At 40.7% G+C, this 23,260-nt stretch overlaps 1 protein-coding gene across 1 annotated transcript in view; it reads right to left on the bottom strand.

Moving 5' to 3' along the window:
- The window catches only part of PCSK2 (proprotein convertase subtilisin/kexin type 2), a gene marked incomplete at both ends in the record, with an annotated part of 92,825 nt that overhangs the window by 62,577 nt on the left and 6,988 nt on the right, over positions 1–23,260 (bottom strand). Inside the window, one exon of the mRNA XM_079532840.1 lies at positions 13,246–13,350. Within this exon, the coding sequence (XP_079388966.1) occupies positions 13,246–13,350 (105 nt within the window). The remainder of the gene's footprint in view (positions 1–13,245; positions 13,351–23,260) is intronic.

Below are 23,260 nucleotides of genomic sequence, written 5' to 3'. Positions count from 1 at the left end.
AGTGCGTATTTGTTATTAGCTTCTTGGCTGACATTCAGTTCTCCAGAAGTGTGAAGACCCAGGCTCCATTTCTTCTTGCCCACAGGTAAATACAGACTCACTCCATTCAGTTCAGTGAATTTCAGCTTTTCACTGCTGCGAATTGGAGTAATGTCTACCTCTTACATTTAATGCCATTCTCCTGAGCCTCTCTCCAGTTCAACTCAGGTTCAATCGTGCCGGGCTGAACTCGTGAGGACAAATTATGATTCTCTGCTTCAAGGGAGCACGTCTATTTCCAAAGAAGTAAACAGATCAGAACAGAACCTGGTAAAGAAAAGTTGCTGAATTATTGAGGGGGAGTGAGAGAGCGAAGTGCTGAGAGCAGCATGCAGAGTCTGGTGAATTGGTACACACAGCACTGCAAGCAGCAGCAGCACTGCAAGCAGCAGCAGCACTTGGACGAAGCCTGGATGCTTCCTTTGTTTATGTGCACTGCTGCTGTACAAATGAACCTCCAGTAACTAGGAGGTGGCTTTGTAAGTAGCTCCTCTTCAGCACATCCCGCTGGGAGGTTGTGGGCTCAGCATAAGTGCCTGTGCACACTCAACACATAAGCACTGTGAAAAGTCCAGTTTGATCCCCTCTTGAGGCATGTGTTGTTCCTGTGTTTCTCCTCCCTCCTGTTTAAGTCAGGTACTTTCTTCCTCTGCAGGTGCCTATAGGTGTTGAAAACTCCAGAGCAATTTCTCTTCTTGTCACAACTCACAGCACAGGAAACTTTGAGGTAGGAAGGAGGCAGAAGCTCTTCATATCTTATACAAGTATGTAATGGACTCACAGAATCATAGAATGGCTTGGGTTGGAAGTTGTGATTTGGTAAGGGATGAAGGAAGCAGATGGCAATTTTGTTTGTCTCTTCTTGACATCTGCTACGTGCACAGAGTTCTGGAAAGCTACAGTCCTGTCCACTAAAGCATTTGTTACCTGAAGTTCTTGTAGAAAATATACCAAAGGAAAAAAATTCCTTTTCTACTGCCAACACTTGGGACCAAAAATAAAAGTAGAACTGAGATTAAGCCCCTCTCCTATTCCTTTCATTTTATGCCCTCCCTCTCTCCAACTCAGAAAGTGATATAAAAAAAAGAAAGCACAAATCTGCAGGAAATCATTGATCAAAATCACTAGTCAGATCAGGTAAATGGCTGCTATTTTAATTGGACAAAACACAGTGTAAGAGGCTTCAAATTATCTCCTAAAGGAGATGAAAACTATTTATCATTTCATTGCACAGCTCCATCTAAGAGCAATACGCTCAATGGAGACAGAACATCAGCCTGGAGGCAGTGCTGTACTTTGAAGATGCCTTGTCCTAGCATTACACTGATGCTCCTGGCAGCTGGGGCCAGATTTCTCCTTGCAGAGACTCCAGAGATCTCGCAATTCCACAAGCAAGTATTATAATAATACCTGTGCTACACCTACGCAACCCTAATTGCCGAGACATTGCTGACACATCTCCCTGAAAAACCACTCTTTTCCCCGCTGATCAACAGTAATCTGGGGAGCCTAAAATAGGTCTATCTGAGAACGCCAGGGCTTGGGGGACTGGCTTTTACATTCTGAGAAATGCTGCCTACATATTACATATGGATAAATTGCAGCACGTTCAGTCATATAAATTGTGCATAATCTATAATTAAAAACAAAACAAAACAATTACTTATTGTACACCAAAGAAAGAAATAAGGAAAATGTTGTTCAGGTTAGAATCTCCTGAGCACAAAGACCTCTTACTCAACACTCTATTAATGCTAGAGAAGTAAATGTTCTTTCTCCATCTGTTGCTGCTACTCAGGATGAAGAGGCACAGCCCTGGGAAAAGCTGCAGTGAGCCATAGGGAAGCAAGGGTAGGAGCAGAGGCAGGACCACTAGTGCCATAATATACCCAGGGACAAATGCCTCCATGCAATTCTGTTATTATTTTACGCTTAGATAGCCTCTAGCACAGTAATTTCCCTTGAGCCTCCAGATCATGCATGTGGAAACACTAAATGACAACAGTAATTACAGTTTAAGGTTACTGTCGTTTGTCTAAGTCTTCTGGGCTTCAGAGGATCTGCGCTAATCTCTTGTTTTTATTTTCTCCCCTCTGTTCTCATCTCAAGTTCCTCATTGCCCAGGTACTGTTAAAACCACTGAATACCAGAAATGGCCATAATCCAACTTCTTGTTGTTTTTTTTTTTTTTTTTTCCCCTTCTTGTATCAGATTGGGCATCTGGAACCTACTCCTATTTTCGCTCTTCTCTGCTATATAACCTTTTGGAAACTTGAAAATTCCCTCTGTTTATTGCCAGCATTTTTTAAACAGGCATACTCCACATTTGAAACATGTTCTGAAATACATAGTTAAAGATAATTCATTACATACCATAGAATATCACAAGCTATTTCAGATGGACAGACAGATCACTGCAGCGTGAGATCTGCACGTATTAAAATCACCAAATCAGTCCTCTCCTCATTGTTATTTATTTTTAGGCAGATAGAGAGTGTTTAGAAAGACTTATTGGACTTTCTGGTTTAGACTGAAATATTCACTGCTTCAGGTGCACACACTCCTTAAGCACCATGCTAATCCAAAAGGCACAACGGGAGAATATGTCTGGCAAGTAACATTCCCAGCTGTCCTCACTGGGAGACATCCTTTCCCTGTGCAGAAACACTCAGCACCCCAAATCATGGTGTGATTGACACAAGTAGACTTCCTTTGGACTCATGCACCTTAAAGCAATGTTCTTCTTCATGCCTTCCAATCTTAATCTGGAATTTGCATTTCTTTCACATATTCAAATTTTCTCCTGTATTTATGCTGACATGCAAAAGCAGAAACATCTCATAACTAAACTGCAAATTGCACAGAGACCTTCACATGCCACCTCTGCAATTAAACAAAACACAAACATCCTTCCTCTCTATGGTAAGCTGCTCCATGCAGAAAAGGTTTCCTCTTTAGATGGAGATGAGCTGTCAATTTCTATGAGCAGAAGACAACTGTAATCCAGAACAATAATCAGACACTTGTTTCAGAGACTCTCCCTTACTATTCACTTGTCTTCACATTAAATGTTACTTTTCCCATCACCACGGAAAATCAGACCTCTTGGATGTCTGGAAATAGGATGTTTTATTTTGAAGGAAATAATGAAGCTGTAGAAAATAAAAGTGATTGTGAAACAAAATCATATAAATGTTCCAAATGGAAATGTTGAAACAAAACCTAAACTTTTTGTTTTATAATACATGAAAACATTTGGTTCAATAAATTGCCTCAAATCATTATTTCAAGAATGAAAGATTGGGTCCTCTTTCTATTATTTTTTCTTGAGCTATCAGAAATAAAACATTTGAAGCTTCAAAATATTTTTTTTCTTTAGGAAAATAATTATAATTTCGGTTCACTGATTGCCCTACAAAAAACAAATCACAAGCCTTTCTTATGCCTCACACAATATAGGAAAAGATCCTTGAGATTTATAAGATATGAATATAGTTAGGTCTAGAAATAAAGATAAAAAAGGGGAAACACGAAGGTTTCCCCTTTCTCTTTTCAGAAAATACACAGCCCAAACAGAAACTCTCTTACAGCAGTCAAGGGAATTATTCCAAGAAAAGCTCACGTTGCAAAAGAAATAAAATGGATTCCAATGAAGATTTTCCCAGGATAGCATCTCTGTCCATAAAAGAAAATAAAGAAAGCAGCGTTCAATTATGGTAGCATCCACTGCCCTAGGAGAATAAGAAATGTACTCCAAACTGTTAAAGGTCGTTTTTGCCCCTACAGTCTCAGATCCATGAAACGTGAGGGCCCGGCTGCTACAAGAAGAGTTCAGCCTGTTTTGAGTTGAAGAAAAGCCATAATAACAGTACTTATAAAAGGCATTTCACATTTTTAAGATGCCCAGCGTACACTGAGTACAACATAGCTTCAGCAAGCAGAGGGGCTGGGATAGCAGCTGCCAGTTGGAGCTAAGAGCTCCTCATTTCTCCAGGGAGAAAATGCTCCCAGGCACAGCAACCACAACTAGGGTAGAACCAAAGGCAGGACAACAGCAGCCCAGTGATCCAGGAGCAGCACAGGGGAAAGCTGGCTGAGCACCAAGGAAATCAGCGGAGTAACACATAAGATGGGATCGAGACAGAGCTTGTCGTATTTGCCCCATGACAAAGCCAACTTAGACAGGAACAAATGCAGTAAATCAGTCTGCCTCAGCTTTCAAGACAAAACAAGGCATCTTCTAGCCACAGTGGCTTCTCTTACTTTTCTTTTTGATAAGGATGCAACCAACACGTCTGGACTTCATCCAAAGAAAAAAAAAGAGCGTGTGCAGGGTGGATGAGGAAGAAGAGAACCAGCTATTAATGTTCAGAGGAGCACTGCAGTGTTACATAAGCCAGAGTCAAGCAGTAATCAGCTTAGTGATATTGCTGAAAGACCAGGAGCATAAAAGAAACAATTACATCTGGCAATTCTGGATCTTCTATGAAGACTTCAAGTTTGCAAGTCTTGTGGACCCATTACTGCATATTCCTCAGTATGAAAGAATAATGGTTGGAATCAATGAAGATTAAATGAATGGAGACAGACTATTTACAAGATATTAAGCCTGTATGCAAAATAAGTGTATTTCTCTTGGCACTCAGACAGTAGATGCGTATCAATGCAGAACATGAAGCAGCATCTTGATAAAAACACGTCCATTCAGATGTTGTCTAATATAGCATAAGCAAAGTTGCAATATTGAGCAGAGTCCATTTGTGACAGCGTAGAGCTGATATTATGCAACTAAGGGAACAAATTTCATCTGGAGATGGTAACAGTATTTATTAGTCCTTCCACGATGTTTTGTTCTACCCAATCTTGTTCTGTCTCAGAGGATGGAAGTTCAGAAGGCCAGGAAGCATTATTCAACTCCATCACCCCCACGACGCGTGTATTTGCATTCTAATTACTACTGGCTATTCTCAGATGTTAGAGGCATCATTTTACTGAGAAGCCATGTTCTAATGCAGCATCAAATCGTTGCTGCAGAAAATTCTTCAGAAACAATTTCAATTCAAGCCTTTATTTCATCTCCATTCTATCTCCAAATACTGCAATCAACTTTCCCTGACCTTTATAAACTCCTTTTTGTATTCACGGAATGCATCATGCATACAGGCAGTGATTTCACAGATGTATTTATAACTCCTTGGTGGCTCCTGGGCTATTGAGTTTGTGGCAAAATAAATTAATATTATGCCTGGGATACTGCACACACACATTCAAGATCTGGAAACACGGTACGCTTGTAGCAGTGGTGTTTTGGAACAGACTGCAAAAAACCAACAGGCTGAAATACTGTTCACAGAGGAAATACTCATCAAATTTTAAACAACAGTAAAGCATATTAAATGGCTTGAGTGGATGTACTACCTAATACTTCGTGAAATAACTTCTGCCATTGCATCTTGTAGCTAAAGTCTCATAATAAAGAGGTGGTGATTTGTTGGTGTTTTTTGTGGGGGTTTTTTTGCTTTTTTTTTTTTTTACTATTGTTTTCTAAATGTCACAGCCCTATGATGCAAATCCTGGCATACTCAAATACCCTAGAAAACCATAACAAGCCAAAAAGTGTTCCAACCTCATGCTGCTTTTGATTTAACAGTACATCCTTAGCTGTACTGCCTTGTATTTATTGCCAGTGTCTTGTAAAGTAAATGGTTTTTCACATCAAAAACCCAAGTGCTTTAACAGTCAAGAAAGAATCAAAATGAACTGTTCAAAATCCATTTTGTTCTGTTCTAACTCTACCATGGCGTAGCCTAAAATATGTGGGCATCCTATACAGTCAATGGTACAATAATTTCAATTAACTCTATAGACTTCCCAATGTACATGCCAACCAGTGCATTTCTAATCTTTTTAAAGGGTTTAACTCAAATACAACTTTCCACACACCACTATACCTCATTTTTTTTTACTTAGGGATTTGCCTAAAGAAAATAGATACTGAAATGCTTTGCACTGTTTCCAGGGAAGTTCTTTTAGCACAGAACAAATTCATCTTTAAACCAAGAATGTATAAGTGAACAATACAGCAATTTTCTAAACTTAAGGCAAAGCTAACGCTGAAGATGGGTTTGAATGTGGCAGGCTGTGTCCTGCCATAACTCAAACACTGGAACAGGTTGCCCAAGGAGGTTGTGGATGCCTCATCCCTTGCAGGCATTCAAGGCCAGGCTGGATGTGGCTCTGGGCAGCCTGGGCTGCTGGCTGGTGACCCTGCATATAGCAGGGGGTTGGAACTGGATGAGCATTGTGGTCCTTTTTGACCCACGCCATTCTGTGATTCTATGAACTTGAGAAGGGAGACAGCATGCTTTTGCACCCTACAGTTTCTGCCTTCATCCCACCAGCACAGGGTATATATTCTCACCATGGCCACTGCTCGCATGGTAATATTAAATAGAGCACATCAAAGAGCAAATTGCACAGTAAATAACAGAGGCAATGCCTGCTCTGCAACACAGACTGTTCTCAAGACAGGAAACAAGAGGTAGACAGAAAATGCAGAGGAAGACTGGAGCACGAGGCTGCTGTCAAGAGAACAGAACTCAACAATAAAGCAGAAACGTAACTAATGCCAACTCAGCAATTTACAGGCAGCAGAGCAGAGGCTGAATGAGGTCAGCTGTCTTAACAGTTATTCACGAAATTACTGTACTTTCACATAGCTACAAATATTTTTGGGGAACAAACTCCATCCTGGTGCCTTACCCTGACCTTATTCCAAGCATCACCTTGAGCCATGAAAACGACGTGACTGGAAGCAATGCAGTGCTGCAGCCCACGATGGGTGCTGCCCAACCTTCCCTCAAACCACAGCCCCAGGATGGCACTGCATTGCTGTATTTATCTTCAGAAAACTCCACGTGGATCTGCATAGTGCATTGTCTTCACAGTCAATTACCTTGCAGCACATCCATTTACTTGTTTTCTAATGTTCTAGCTTGCCCTGTAATTTTAGTTATATAGCATTTCCATAAAAACCACATACATTTGACTTCAATGTCATTTTGATAGCCTGTTATTTTATTATGTGGAGCTAATGGTCCTTTTATAGACAACGTAGCTATACAAGATTTCCAGCATTCATAAATGCTGATATTGCTGGACTGCTTTTTGCTTCCCCCCGGTTGTATTTCTAGTCACAAAGTAACTGATCAATTCAGCCTAGCTTTTACATTCTGCTGGATATAACAGCATTCTCTCCACTAGCAAATTGCTCAAAATACTTGATTTTTCTACGCTCTGTAGTGCTGTGATATTTTACTTTACAGTACAATACGCAGTCTAAGTAAACAAGCCAGCAACACAGCACATAGTATCAGGAAATCAAGCTTGGAAACCAAGAAATCCTTCAGCACCTGCTCAGCATGTTTCCCTTCAACCTAAGTGACAGATTAAGCACCTGACTGACTCGAGGCCTCATTACTTTTCTATCAGAGTTCTTTTTTATTCTTATTATAGAAGCTGACTCCTATGCAATAGTTGTGAAATCTCAATTAAAGAGCAGCTATGTGCTTTGAAGCTGGAGGCACTGTCGGTCAGCTGTGCCAAACAGCTGGGCAGGGCTTTCTGCTGCCTGTTTTCACCAGCCTCTCCTTGGGCACATACAGAGCTTACAGAGACCAGGAACAGCTAGAGATAGGATCCCCTCAGAGAGAGTTCTCAAAAAACAGTCACAGAGAACTGTGGAAACCCTTCCTCACAAACATTGGATAAAGTGCAAGACATCTTACTCCACAAATAAGACAGTGAGCCACTCCTGGAAGATGCTGTCTGTTTTCTACACCATATACTTTTTTTTTTTTTTTAGAATGATTTATGACAGAAATGTCTCCAGTTCTTGTTTGGTGATCAAACTAGCAATGCAGTTTTAACAAATAGCATGCAGGTTTGAGGGTGGCTCATTTTGGGCTCATTTTGTTTCAGCATTGGAAAGAAGACATTTCCTCTAATGAGCTTTCCTTGGCTGTTCAATATTTATTACAGGTACTTAAACAGAGCTTTTATTACTTAATGTTCCATTTCCTTCCAAAAGGATAACACCAGTATTTGTGTAATACTGCCCAACAATCTCATAAAACCGATGGCTACTCCAAACTTGTCTCAGGTGTAATCCTACCAGCATGCCAGCCTAGGCACATTGTGTAGTAGAGCAAAACTCCAAACAGCCTTCACTGGGAATTCTATCATCTCTACCAGCAGCAGTACAGATTTACATAAGAGTTGAAAATGGAAATTGCTTTTTATCCTATCATTTTCTCCCCTCTATCCTCATGCACTCATCCGTACCTCCTTGTGTGACTGGGAAACCTGATGCCTCCTCCACAGCTTCGAGATGGGGCAGGGAGTCTTGGGACTAAGTTCACTTTATATAATGCTGCTCTGTGGAGAAGTTGAAAGTTTTGGACAGATCTGGTGTCACTGTGAAGTGCAAGGAAATTAATCCTTGTGAGGGCAAAAAGAGTAAGCAGCAGCAGTGCTGAGTGCACAGAGTAAGTGCTGACCCTTTCTATGGGATGGATTTTGGTATGGCTGCTTCTCTGCTTCTGGGAGCGAGCCAGCTTTCTTCTCAGAAAGACAGAGCACCTCAGGAAACCTGAGCTTTGATCTGAAGCTTAGCAGGGAAAGAAAATGACGATCACTGGACTGGAAGTTAGGAAATCAAGATGTGGGGTATGGAGCAAGACTGAGGATGTCAAATTTTGCCATTTTCACAGAAATAACAAAAATATGCCTGTTGCTATGTTTCAGGAACAGAACTGCCTGTCACCAGTACAGAAGGCTGGCGAAACAGGTTAAACCTTCATCAGCAGTTACAGAGGTCTGACCAAACCCACAAGGAAAGATACAGACCAATGGCTCCTGGCCCCTGAGGCCCCAGGTCACCTTGCTCTACATTGGCTGGAGAACTTGGGAAAAATGGCTTCTTCTAATCTCACTGGGAACATTTTTACTTCTACAAAGAAGCAGATCTGCTGGCAAAGGAAGTAGGATAAAAAGTTCCCTCCTTAACTTATCTCAAGCCTCTCATTAAAGCTGCCAGAAAGGGTACAAAAAATTGGCTTACGGAGGCTACACAGCCACTGCTGAGGGCTGCTGCCTGCTAAGCAGCAGTAGCTCTCCCCAAGTTGCCAGCCCTCTTTCCCCCAGTCCAAGGTGACTGTATGGAGGCACTTCTGCCTTCACACTGCAAGCAGTGGGATAGCAAGGGAGCTAGGGGCTCAGACCCCATGTCCCTGCATGTTGAAAACTAAAGAAGAAAGGAAAGTAAGTTAAAAGATGGCAAGATGATGAGAGAACTGACAAAGGTTGATGAGGTTGGCAAAAGTAAAGCCCAGGGCAGCACCCAAAGTTACTGTAATTGCACCTGAGGCAAGGGTCCAATCAAAAACCAAATGCCATTAAGGGGCATGAGAGGTATCTGAGGTGAAGAAGAGTAGAGACGATAGTGATTTGCTTTGCTAAAAGCACAGATGTTCTGCATTTGTAGCGTCCCTCTCTTCCGTTGTCTCATGACAGAACTGGCAGCTCTGGGCACATAAGGGTGACATCTTGAAGCTGTGCACCTGCCCTCCCCAGACTGCTGTACCACCACATGCATCAGCAGAGTTCCCCATTCTAATCTTTTTTTAGAAAACTTAACAATTGCCATCACTGAGATGTTTATAACCAAAGAACTCAGCAGCTAAGTGTCAAACTCACTCTCAGTGGAAGATTCTCTTTTCACCTCCTCCCCCCTCCACGCATATGTATTTACTCCCCTAACACCAAAACAGATGCACTCAGATATAGATATCAGTAAGTGCCTCTGCTCTGTACATTAAAGCCTCTTTCTGGACTGTAATTAATCTTGGCAGCTGTCTGACAGAAGAAACTGTGTGGGAGGAAAACGGTTTTATCTAAAAAACTTGAAAGAAAGCAAAATAATCTTAGAACAAACTGTGTTTCAACTCTTTCTCCTTCAGTGGAAGATTATTTACTAACAGAAAATATCCAACAACAGCAAAAACACAAATAGCTCCAAAAGGTAACTAAGGACTGTGTATTTTTTCTTTCCATTTATTTTTGTGGTCACTTTTCAAATCATGTATTAATAATCCATCTTAGGTTCTCTATAGGATCCAACAATCCAAATCTGTTTTGAAAATTAAAATGAAGGAAATCCCATGGCTTTCTCTTAGCTATGCTGGAGAAGGAAAGGGCTCTTGCTTCAGCCTGCCCCCATCATTCTGTCCTCACCTTCATACTGATGGCTGGTCCCATCCTATTCGGGCTCCTCCTGGGCTTTATGTCACTCCTGGCCATTATCCCCTGCCGTCACCCTGCTGTTTCTACTTCCCAGTTGCCCATGACTGCAGATCACTGCAAGGACCATCCCACTGCTTGAAGCCTTCAAAGAACAGCAGGTCCTTAAGTGAAGTTTCCCAAAGCAAACCAATATTAATGGCTAATCTTTTGGTCTGACAAATTAAAGCTGAAACCATTAATAAACAAAGGCAGATGAAATTGCAATTTCTCACGGTGAGTACTGGTTATCTTTCTGCTATGCCTCATATCATTAAAAGCTCAGTTTTAATATAGAAAAATATTAGAGGCCTTTTGTTTGTTTGCTTTCCAAAAATCTATTTGGCCTCAATGGTACATGAGGAAAATAACAAAGTACAGGCACACCTGGAAATTATGGAAATTTGCAACTGATTACAAAAGAGGGGTTTCCAAACCAACCTCTCCTAGAAGGTTCTCTGTATGTCAGAGACTCTACTTTCAGGAACAAAACAGCCTCCATTTGAAATAGTTCAGCTCACTCTGGCGTTTGCCATCCTGAGTGAGAATCCCTGAAAGGAAACCGAAGGCACTGTGCTTTCATGAACCTGCATTGTTCCCTTAAACAGTTCAACAGCACAACACATGACACTATTATACGTGCCTTCACCTGCTGCCAGTACTGCTTCAGGCCTCAGTGACACTGTTCTATAAAATAATGTCAAATTAATCATATTTGAGGCTGGTCCTCTGAATAAATATTTGAAGTTATCTTAATAACATTCCACTCCTGCCCTCTGGAAAGCAATGACTTTTATCATGGGATGGCTCTGTATGCTTAGCATATCTCCAAATTACTTTGGTAAAACATACAGTAAATTTTATGCATAAAAGCTTTTTGAAGCATTTTAAAAGACAAGTAGAGCCTGAAGATGATGCAGTAACCTGTTTGCATAGTGCTCTGCCATCTATCTCTCCAGACTCTTGAAAAACTGACATGGTTCCTCAAGGGACTTCCTTGATTAAAGAACATTAATTAATTGAGTGAACATCTGTGCTGTTTTTCAACTAATAATTAAGATTAGTGAGGAATTGTAATCTCTTTAGAAGCGAAAAGTATACAGAACAACTGCAGCCCACTATGTCACAGAATTTGGGTAGGGCTAAGCAACTACAACGTTTGCCGTAGTCGTTCCCAAGAGATTTGGAAAGCTGTGTGGTGGGAGCAGTCAGTTTGCTTCCTCGCTAGCCCAGCAACAGGAACATTTTATTTTTGGCTTCATGCGTTAACAGATTAACCATGACAGTGCTGACATCTGTTGCTAAACAAAATTGAGTATAAATGGTCCAGAAAACTGCCGTTAAACTCAGAAATTATTTTTGGAGTTTGAAATTAAGAACTGTCAACACAACTGATGTTTCCACTTACGCACAAAGATGACAAGAATTTTAATGATTTCCCCAAGTTCCACATGCAAAAGAAAGAAGGAAAATAAAAGTAACGATTTTAAGTGCTCTCCAACTCTATTATAAAAACCAACTGACCTATATGGTACCATCAGAACTCAAAGACTACTTAACAGGGCTAGATGAGAAACTGTCCTATTACTTATGGAAATGAAATAGTGCTTCTATTCCACTTCCATCTCAGTGCAACCCACACGGCTGAGGCACACCCAGGACCATTCTTTTCCTCACAGAGGAAATAGTCCTAATTATTGTAATATGGGGCTTTATTCACTGAAACCAAGGAGAGCAAATCTTTGGTATGCAGCACCAGGAAGAATTAGAGAATCACAGAATTGCAGGGGTTGGAAGGGACCTCAAGAGATCATGGAGTCCACCCCCCTGCTAAAGCAGTTCCCTACAACAGGTTACACAGGCAGGCGTCCAGATGGGCCTTGAGTATCTCCACAGAAGGAGACTCCACCACCTCCCTGGGCAGCCTGCTACAGTGCTGTGTCACTCTTATCATAAAGAACTTCTGCACGTTTGTATGGAACTTCCTAAGTTCTGTCTTAGGCCATTACTCCTTGTTCTATTGCTACACAACAAGAGCGTGACCTCATCTATTTGCTTTCCACTTCCTTTTAGATACTTATAAACATTAATCAGATTGGTCCGAGATAACAGCAAAAATGAGATTTCATTGCACACGACAGAAACCAACTGAGAGTCTAGAGACCACAAATATTGGAAGACTGCAAAAGAAAGTATTTCTGAAAGAGAAAATAGACTCATTTAAGCTCTTTCAAATACTTTCTTAGACACACTTGAGTCTGAGATAGCACATTAAATGGCCAGTCTGGAACAAGTACAGGAGTGCTCAGCTCGAGGCTGAGGCTGCAGTGAGCACCAGCAGACTCAGGACTGGCCACACGCATCCCTGTTGCACATTGGTCAAGAACCACTTGAAACTCCTGCAAAAGTGGGAAAACTAAGTTGGGAATTCATCAGATCTTGACTCCTGTGGTGTCACAACAATTACAATCTTACGCAACCTTTTTTTTTCCCCCTCTATTCGTTTCTTCATTTTCTTAAGTGTTCCAATAACATATAATAACTGGCAATAAAATTCTTTGCATAAAATTATTCTCTCCTCTTTTTTCGCTTGCAGCACAGAAAGTTTAAAGCCTACTGAAGGATTAAAAATTAATCTATTTGCTGTCATGATATCACTCCTCAGGCTTATCTACTTTACTTGGGCAGCCAATGCACTTTTTGTGTCACTGGCCCCACTCCAGTCCAGTGTTATTCTGGTGTAGCAACTCAGACAAAAACAAACAAAAAAAAAGAATGGAAAAAAAAATACAAGCTATTGCCAGCTTGTGGACTTCAAAAAATAAAATACAACAACTTGTCAGGTGCAAATAATGTAGATACACTTACCCTGGAATCCTTTTCCAGATGAAGCTTATGGTGAAGACTTCGTCTTCTTCTGGCCTTGGCAATGCCATTGTGATAGAAGTAGTAACCAGTATCTAGAAAAGGGAGCTGAGGAAAAGAGAGAAACACACAGAGTTATCAGCCACTAATAAGGATGCCATGAAAGACTTTACCTGTGAGGCGACTCAGGTGTCAACAAAACAAGACTTGTGAGGAGTTACACCACAGTGCCCAAATCACTCTTGAGAACATCAGTTCCAAGTTATTTTTGAAAGGTGTGCCCAGCAGCATTAAGGTTATTTGCTGCAGTTTTACCGTGTATGACTTGTATGCACACTTCATATTATTTTTGGCTTAAGCTTAAGGTTATTAGCACTAATATCCTGAAAAAGATAAGAGTAAAAGAACAAAATAAACTGCAAAATGATTTGAAACTACCACAAACGATCCTCCACCAGTAAGCTGTTACACAAGTACCTTTCCAAGTCATTAGAATGCATCAGAGGCAATGCCATAATTGCCAAATCCTGGGATGAATAAGGGCAGCAGGATCCTGTTATCATAGATGAGACTCCATACCTGCATACAGGTACATGCAGTTCATAGATACCGTTTTCCTACTATGACATTATTCCCTGTTTCATTACATTTATCACAGTATCTGTTGCAGTTCTGCAAATGTATTTTTGAATTTGCGTGGAGTAGCATGGGAATGCAAGTTTCTCAGGGAATTCTGAAAGTTTAAAATTTGATCACACTACAAAAATGACTGAGACCTAACTTCTTTTCTCCTGCAAAGTCTTCTTTTTATGCTATTTCAAACAGTTTGTGTCAATGAAATAAAAAAATTCCATTTTTACTTTTAAAATCCCACTGTGTGTGATACAGTAATGTAAAGGAACTTTAAGAAAAAAAAAAATCAAAGCACTCCGTTCTCATACAAGGACCTCCTTCTAACTGCAGGTTAAGCAGATTTCATCAAAATCATCGTGGACCCTTAGAGCTGAGTCTCAGCTCTGTCTGGAGAGCTTTTCTGGGCAAATAACCAGAATATCTTGTATCAGCTTCATACACACGTGAAGAACAACACAACTGTATTTGAAGGAGAAACAAGACTACAAAAAGCTCATAGCAGTAGCCACAGAAGTCCTCCCATCTACCCACATAGCTATGCCTCTTAAGGCTCCAATTCTGTTCAGAAAGGGGGCAATAACTGAAACATGGCATGATCAAACACCATGAGTTGTGAATAACAACAGAAATAGCAATGTGCAGAAAATCTAAACTCTTCAGGAAATCTTTAAACTATAGGAAGGCAGGAAAAGTCAGATGCCAGCAAAGCGCTTAAGGCAGTGCATGCATCGATGAGGGTTTTTGCAGTGAAATCCATGAAGCCACTCAAGTGCTTCATGTTTGACACACTCCTGTGACTGACTCCAGAACTCCAAACACCAGGATGCTGGTACCTGACAACTGGGTTGCTTTTCCTGCCATTAGGTTCTCTGGGAGCTCAGTTCTGCTTGGGAGCTCAGTTCTGCGTAGGAGCTCAGCACGACCACATAAACACTGCACGTAATGGTGTGAAATGAAAACCAAAGGGCTCACATGCACCACAAGCCCTGAAGATCCACCAGCAATAGCTTACTCCATAATACATTCACTGTAAGCTGGAACTGAATTGGAGTAGAATCCTATTTCAGCAGCAGACTGTGCACAAAACATGGGTGAATAATTCACTCGATCTTGTGGCTCCTTCTGTAAGAAAGAAGCAAAGCTTCCTGCCCTCACACAAAAACTAGCAATTATATAAGATTGTAATTACTGGCAAGCACTTGAAAATTAAAGTAAGAAGGATTATTAAGAGCGATAAAAAACAGGCCTAATATTGCCTTGATGTATAAATAAGGCAGACTGAGAAACTCAGGAATTATGTAATGTATTAACTTGTATGAAATTACTGGTGAAAAAGACGCGAGCAAAAACAGAATCACTAATTGAACACGGCAAGGAGAGCGAGCCCTCATCCATCAATCTGTGCCAACCTTTGCTTTAGCTTTGCAACTGCCTTGATGAAGTACTTAACCTCCTTCCAGAAAAGAATGAGGACCAGAAAATTACTTTTGAAATTTTGGTGTTCAACTAAGTGGAGGAAAGAAAATAACTCTTTAAATGGAAGAGGCTTATCTAGAAAGGGAAATGGCTGGGATCTCTGCTTTTATCAGATTACTGCTGCAAAAGAGCAGTACAGGTGCAATTAGTACTGAAATAAAAATAAGATAAACTCATGGCCCACAGCCTTCCTGCACTCCCCTTTCATATGCAGTCTTTCCCATGCAGGAAATTTACTTGGCGCTGTCCTAGATGCAGCCCTCAAGAAAAGGGGCTGTAAATAGGCAGCTAGGATTCGACCCTGCTTGCATTGCTTCTGGGCTCACGGACTCTGCTACAGCCTGTCAGCGAACAACTGCTCCTAATGGGGGCACAGGGGTTGTACCACACAATTGTGGAAGGGACAAAAGGGAAACAAAAAGCACAGCACACTGCTGAGCCTCCAGAAGCAGATCTGCTCCAAGAAGAATAAGCAGTCATAGGATATCGTCTTCCTCACAAGCACCTGTCCAGGTCAGGGTAGCCAGCAGCTCCCTTGGAGTGGATGCCCATCCTGCTTTGTCTGCTTGACAGGGAAGGTCCAACTTTATTTCCTTGTCAGTCCTGTGTTGGACAATGCATAGCAGCATCAGATCTAATTTTGTCTGTCTGAAAGCGTGAGACATGAAGATCAGCTGCACAGCAGTGCAGGGTTTGAAGAAAAGAAGCCACAGAAAGACTGAACTGCAGCTCTGCCCCTTATCTAAACCAGTAGCATCTGAGCCACCTTGGAGAGACACACTGGTGGGGAAAAAAGGTACAATCTAGCCAGGAGTTTATGTTTGCAGCAAATGTGCTATAAAGCACCAATAAACACCAACATTACAGACTCACAAAATATTGAATAAAGCCATCAGACAGATCACTATTTCACCTCGACACAGCGAGGTCCAGTTCTCACAGCCTGTCTTTAGATTTAAGAAATGACAAATGCAATGCAAACCCAAAAAGGAGCCTCGGCTCCCAGGCTTATCTTTCCCATCAAATGGCACTGACTTGCTTCAGGGCTCTATTTCCCATACATCTCACAAGCAAATTATGGCACAAACAGGAAGCAAGAACAGACTGAATAGCTCTGTCCTGTTTTAAGGAGTTTTCTCTCTGGCTGGGCTTCACATGCAGCCTGTCCTGCTGCATCCTTTAACACAGCATCCCTGAAATACTCTGCTGGGTTTCATGTCTCATTTCCAGCCATTCTTCCCGGATACCAGATTACTCTAAAACAGTAAATAACAGATTACTTGAACCCATTGCTATGGCTCCTTTTCCCAGTCTGCAGTGGAGACAACAGTCTGCAACAACTTCTGTAGAGTAAAATAATTTAAAAAAAGCAAAAGCTGCTGTGTTTTTTGTTTTTTCTTTTAAACAGTTACCCTTCTTGATAGCTACTGAAATCACCATAAATGGATCTGTCAGTAAGACTGACTGAAATTCCTTTTCTAGAGAAGATGGCAAAGACCTTCTTTGGGGCTTCTTGCCTGCACAAAGATGGGACTGGTACATAGGGTACAAACCAAGACTGGTGCTGAAAAAACCTTTGATCCGCTCTAAGGAAATTAAAAAAAAAACAAACACCTGCCCTCCATTAAAATAAATAAAACATACTAACACAATCTCTCCTCAACATAGCCTTAGCACAGCTCCTGCCCTTAAAAGGAGCCATAAATCTCCACAGGTGAGTTTTCATCCCATTACTGCTCAGTAATTATACAACCCAGACCTGGCACAAGAAAATGTGTTTGGAGCCCTTCACGGCCCCTCAGGCCCTGCTCCTTCAGTTGCCATTACAGCTGAAGCACAACGAAGTGCCTCGCAGCAGAAATTAGAAACCTTTCAGAAACCTTTTCATCCCAGCTTCCCCAAATGCACCGAGGATGCTTATAAATATTCAATATGAATTTTTAAAACTCTCTCTCTCATTTTCCCTCACCCTGATTAGCATTAGAAATCGTTTCACTTTTAAATATACAGATGGGAGCCAAATCTGAAGTCAAAGGCACTCACTCGCTACAGCGACGACGACCACATACAAGTAGAGCCAGCTAGAAACTCAGGCAGCTCGAGGCATAGAAATAAAACAGAACAAAGTACAAATAAGAAAGGATTAATTCAGATGGTGGTAGAGAAGTGTGGAATAGCACAGAGGGCTAAAGCTTTGCCAGAGGTTGCTCAACGTGAAACTCAGTCCACAGTGTGCCCAAGGCCCCAGGCAAGGATTTCACGCTTTCTCATTAGTTCATTATAATTATTCAAAAGCCTCAGCAAAAGGAGCTCAGGTAGAATCTGCACAAGCTCCAAACAGCAACCAGGCTCCAGGACTGAATGGTTCAATGCTCTGATTTGGTCTTCCTGGCCCACTTCACACTGTACTTACTGTGCTACGTGTTAGTTGTCTCCATCCAAGTAATAATCAAACTTAAACCTATTTAGCTTGGCAAATTTGGCAGGTGGAGGTGTTAGCCACAGCTTTAACACCTCCAAAATGTAAATCTCTTTAAAACATCCATTATACACGACACGATCCCTGTAAAGTCAGCTGAGATTCACACAGTTCAGCATTTCTTCTACTGATGAATTCAGAAGTGCCTGGCTTAGCTACTTGCATATGTTCTTATCTCTTGTTGTACGTTCTTCCAATCAACAGGCAGTAATACAACATTACATTATAAATAAAACATTATAAATGCAGATGTGGTATCCAAAGACTGCCAAACAAGATTTTATTTTATAAGGTTTTTTCCTAGTGCCTTTTGAATACAGTAAGCACAAGATTAAAAGTAAATGCACAATGTAAATGGAAGAAAAGGGACCAGCTTTTGGCTGACTAGAATTATGATTACATGTCCAGTCTGTCCATGTGAAATTCAGAATTCATGTGAGCTCCCCATACAATTCACTGCAAAAAAAAAGAAGAAAAAAAGGCACTTTCAGAGCATGATTCATCTGACCTATTTTAGGTGGCCATGCTAGATGAGCAGAGCTGTGCATCAGGAGCACCTTTTTTGCTCCAGAGACTGTAAGAAGAGCACATCTACCCATATTCAGATGGGTCAACTCCGATATCAAAAGTACAACTCTCTATTTCTCATTAGTATTGTTCTTACACTGTCACACACAGTGCTTGCAAGAGCTTACAAGAAACTGCACCATTGGTTTGGTCTCAAGTTCACAATGTTTGGAATTTGATTTACAATTGAATGACTCTAAGCTTTTACGTTTTATTGTGCTCACATCACTTAAGTTTGTTGCTGAAGAGCTTTATCCTGAAAGCCTGCAACAGTCGTGTAAGTCATCAGCAACAAGGTTGTGGATTTGCTGTGAGTTTTATCAGTTTGTACACGCCATTTCAGGCTTTTAAAAGAGACATTTTACTTTAGATGAATGGATCTGTGCATTTTAGAGTTTTATCTGTTACTCCTCGGTAACCACAGAACACATTATTGATTCTATCACGTGCACTGCTGAATAGAGCCAAAGCAGGACAGTTCTCGGATTTAGAGATGAATGTTCTTGCTTATGCACCAGCAATTACATTGGACTCTATGGATTGATCCAGATCATCGTTACCTGGAGTTGGTGATTGTTACTGTTGGATTGAAAGCCTCAAGTGAAGGCTCAGTAATCATCATTATGTCCATTATACACAGATGCTGAGGATCCTATGAGAAGAAGAGCACCAACAAAACAAGCAAAAACTAAACAAAAAACTCATATCCAAAAAAGCAAACAGAAATTAGACTCCAGACATTCTTCGGAGAAGTATCTGCCCCTAAACTTAACTTTCTTAACTTGGTCCTGCTAGTAGCTCAGCTGTGCGCTACAGATTACATCACAGACAGAAAACTGGTCAGAATCTGACCAGGTTAACTAATCAGTTCATTTAACACATGACAGTTAACACGTTAAGAAGATGGGGGGAAAAAAAAAAAGATGGTGCCCCAGAAGTGGATCTGCTATTTTTATATTTTACAACTAAAGGCTAACAAGACTAATGCTATTCACAATTACCTCCTAACTGGAGAAACAAGGTGCTTCTGGGTCTCTTGCTGCTCTTTCAAGGCCCTTCTGTGTTTTCAAAGCATCTCCCAAGACGGTAATATTTTGTGAAATTTTTCACACCTCAGATATCCTCCCCACCACTATTACACTGTCTAGGAGCATTTACTTTTCCTATTCCCTCTTGGCTCTTCCCCTCCCCCCCATGGCAGCACTTGTAGGACAGAACCAGAACTAAGTCTCCCAGGGCATGATTTTCAATTATAGATTAAATACTTCTTGCAGCTTAGCCCTGGCAAGTGCTCTGAGATGATGGGCAATCCCTGTTTCTACTAACGCTAGGAGAAGCTTAGGCAAATTACAGCTGTTAATATTCTTGTTTCAGTTGCATGTAAAATAGCATAGTCTAATAAGTACTTGTTTACCTATTTTTATTTATTGATAGAATTCATGTAATTAATGTTTGCACAGCACTATTGAAACTATAAAATGCTAAGTGCCATCGTCAATACTTATTAGTGGGTAAATCTATATGTATATATCAGGTATCTCTTTAAAAATTGAAATTTGGTAAATATTTTAATGATTAAATAATACATGACAAATCTCTTCTATCAGCGTGCCATAGAGAAAATTCAAATTATAATAAATCTAGTTATAGTCTGCACATTTCAGTGATCACGGTTTATTTCTAACAAAGGTCGATCAATATTGACAGCAATTAGTACTAACTAGTTGTTTTCCCTCTCTTCTGATCTACAACACAATTCTCTCTCCTTTTAAGAACGTAACTAAAAAGATAGACTCCTATTGTTACTCCAATTACTCAAATTGTTACTGTGACATCAGCTCTAAGAATATGAAGATAAAACACTTGAAATAAAGTTTGTTACATTTGAAACACGGCATTAAGATATAGCTTAACCCTGCTAAAAATAACTGGTATCTGCATCTCAGAGATGGAGAGGGGTTCAAACAGCTACTCAAGGACACTCTGAATTTCAGCAAAGCGTTATTCAGCACTATGTTTAAAATCAATGTCCACACAGTAAAGTGTGTAGGACAAGTGTGCGCAAGTGCTCCGCTAATGTAGTGCCTAAAAGCAAAGTCATGAACTCAAACTCTAAGGAAATACAGCTATAAAAGCAGCTCGAACCAAAATAAGCTGGCTACTGACAAGCGCTACTCAAGAAAGCACAAAAAAGGTGAACCGTACTAATATAAAGATGCTGGCCTTCCCCAACACTTAAGAAAGGCTCGTAACTCTTTCTTTACAAACCCTTTATTCTCCGTGTCTATTTAGTGCCAGGCTGTCAAGCAATAGCTGATGGATAGAAAGTTCTTCTCAAGGAAGTTCAGTATGGTTTAGCAATAGAAACAAGTCTGGCAGGTCCCAGAAAAAAACTCAATTTCTGGAGAAAAATAGATGCTGTATGGGAGAAAAGCTGATGGGCAGTAGCTAAAAACAAAACTGTCCCATTAAAAAAAAAAGAAAAAAAAGAGACAAGATACTAGGTTTGAAAAGAGCAGTGCAAGGAAGCTTCGAGAAAACATTTTCAGTGGAGCCAAGGAAAAGTAACATTTCAGAGCATTGCTGTTTTCCTTGCTTTTGTGAAGCTGCTTGACTGTGGTAGCAGAAAGTCATGGACATTTGTCCATATTAATAGAAGACCATGTCAGAGATGAATGGGTCCATTACTCGCATCGTCATGAACTGGAGACAACTCATCTCAGCTCCGGTATGTCCTGTACGATCCTCACTTCACAATGGAGGCTAACAGCTGTGAGTGGGTTCAAGAGCTCTGTGTTAGATGGTAAATAAAAGATAAACAAAATCTGCCCAGATGCTAGCAATAATGATGAGAAAGGAAAGCAAATTGTACCACCAGCTCTTTCCCTTCCTCGCTGACCTTTCAGTCAACTATGAAATGTCTTCTTACTATTTGTTGCTACAAACTGATGGATGACAAACGTTTACTGCTGACAGAAATTGTGGTCAACCCAGTATGTGCTGATCTTTCTTTATTACATCAGTTAGGCATGGAAAAATATAGGTTTTTAATTAATTACTTAAGCATGCTTCAGTTTTTGGAGCTTGGAATATTGGTTTCTCTACCAATATATTTGATGTGGATAAAATGTCTTCAGTTAGAAGGGAAAAAAAGGTATTTTATAAGGAAATTGAGTATTTTAATCCCATCAGAAAGAAGAGAGAAAACAATCTGTATCAGTTCTGTCTAGACTTCATTCTGAACTATATCTGAATTGCATGAGAAATGGAAAGGTCTTACAACTAGAAGTACAGTCACCTGTAAAGTTTTAGGGTCTAAATGGTAATGCAAAAATCAATAGACTGAAATGCTGTAAAGATCAATCTTCAGATGGTGTCCAGACTCACAACCATCATTTAACCAGTGTAAACAACTGATTTTCATCATTACCTTTTTTTTTCCCCCCTCTAGCCTGCAAGTATGTTCAGGCCCCAATTTGTCACACTTCTCCACCCAAACTCAGAAATGACAATTATGCATAACAGTTGATTCAGAGTGACTTCTAAGTTGCTAAATTTCACTGACAGACATTTTTTAGATTAACTGACATGGGAAAGCACAAGGTCCCCATGGGGACAAGTAAAGGTTATAGCTAATTCACCACATCTCGGATGTAGCTGGAAGCCTTAGGCAGAAGCTTCAGCTGTACTCAGCTCTGCACAATGAACACTGAATGCAGGGTTCAGCTATAAAGCTATTTCAGACTTGCACCAATTCATTTCACCTGTGTTTCATCAAGGATGAATAGGCAGAAAGGAGGATACTCTCATCAAGAAAGCATACATGATACCCCATCCTCTCCTGTTCACTCCTCCCCTCCCCTTTTTTTAAAACTACTTATTTAAGAGTTTCAACTGCCCAGCTCTAGTTTGATATTGAGTGCATCCCTGATAACAGGGCCTGTTTCTCTGCTTTATCATTAGTACATACATAGTTGTTGGGTCTCAGTTTTCACAATCTCGTTGCACACTCTAGGAGAAGCCAGGTGTGACACAGTACCTTTTACTCATCAGGTAAGCAAATAATCTAACTCACTCATGAGCACTGGTAATGCACTTTTGCTGACTGGTTTGATGCAAACACTGAGGTCACTCTTTCCATTTGCTTTCTGTGGACAAAGAAATTAAGGATGTAACATTTACACAAAGGTATTGTTTGAGAAGATAGATAATACATGACAAAGAACATTATGTCCCTGTTCATTTCTTGAGTGACTAAAGTAGCAGTACTGCCGTCCACCTGAGCTGTTTACAACCCTGTATATAAGCAGTAAGACTGAGCTAGCTTGTACTCCCTAATTCCAGGTATAAGCTCACACTATTTGAAAATACAGCTCCAACCAGACTCAGAGTGACTGTTATAACTTCATGGCCACATCAGGTTTCATCATGTAGAACAGCACAAGGAGTTGTGCAGAATTTCACACAGCTCACTCCGTCCCAAAGCACAGCCCAGGAGCATTTCGATGAACTTACAAGAGTTAAACACAGAGAGAGCTCGCATTGATTTACAGCAAGACCAATGCACCAGATTACTTCAGGTTTCTTGGAGAAATCCCATCTTTGATGAAGAGTCAAGCAGTTTGGCTTCCTCCCACCAGAGGCCAGTGATAGATGGAAGCACCAGGCTGCTCGCTGCAGTATTTATAGCCACCATCCCGTAGATGCAGCCAGCATCCTGTAGAAACCTGACCTATTCATTATTTGAAAAGCTAAAATAGAAAAGAACTTTCTGTTGACTAGGACAGCACTGCGTGGCAAAGGTAACTTCACATCCGTACAGTCCAGCCATTGATTACTGCAGCCCTCACAGAAATTAGCCAC

Source organism: Tetrao urogallus, assembly GCF_951394365.1.
Source record: "Tetrao urogallus genome assembly, chromosome: 2".
Taxonomy (NCBI): Eukaryota; Metazoa; Chordata; class Aves; order Galliformes; family Phasianidae; genus Tetrao; species Tetrao urogallus.
Note: the sequence above shows the minus strand (reverse complement) of the source record. Positions and strands in the feature narration are given on the sequence as shown.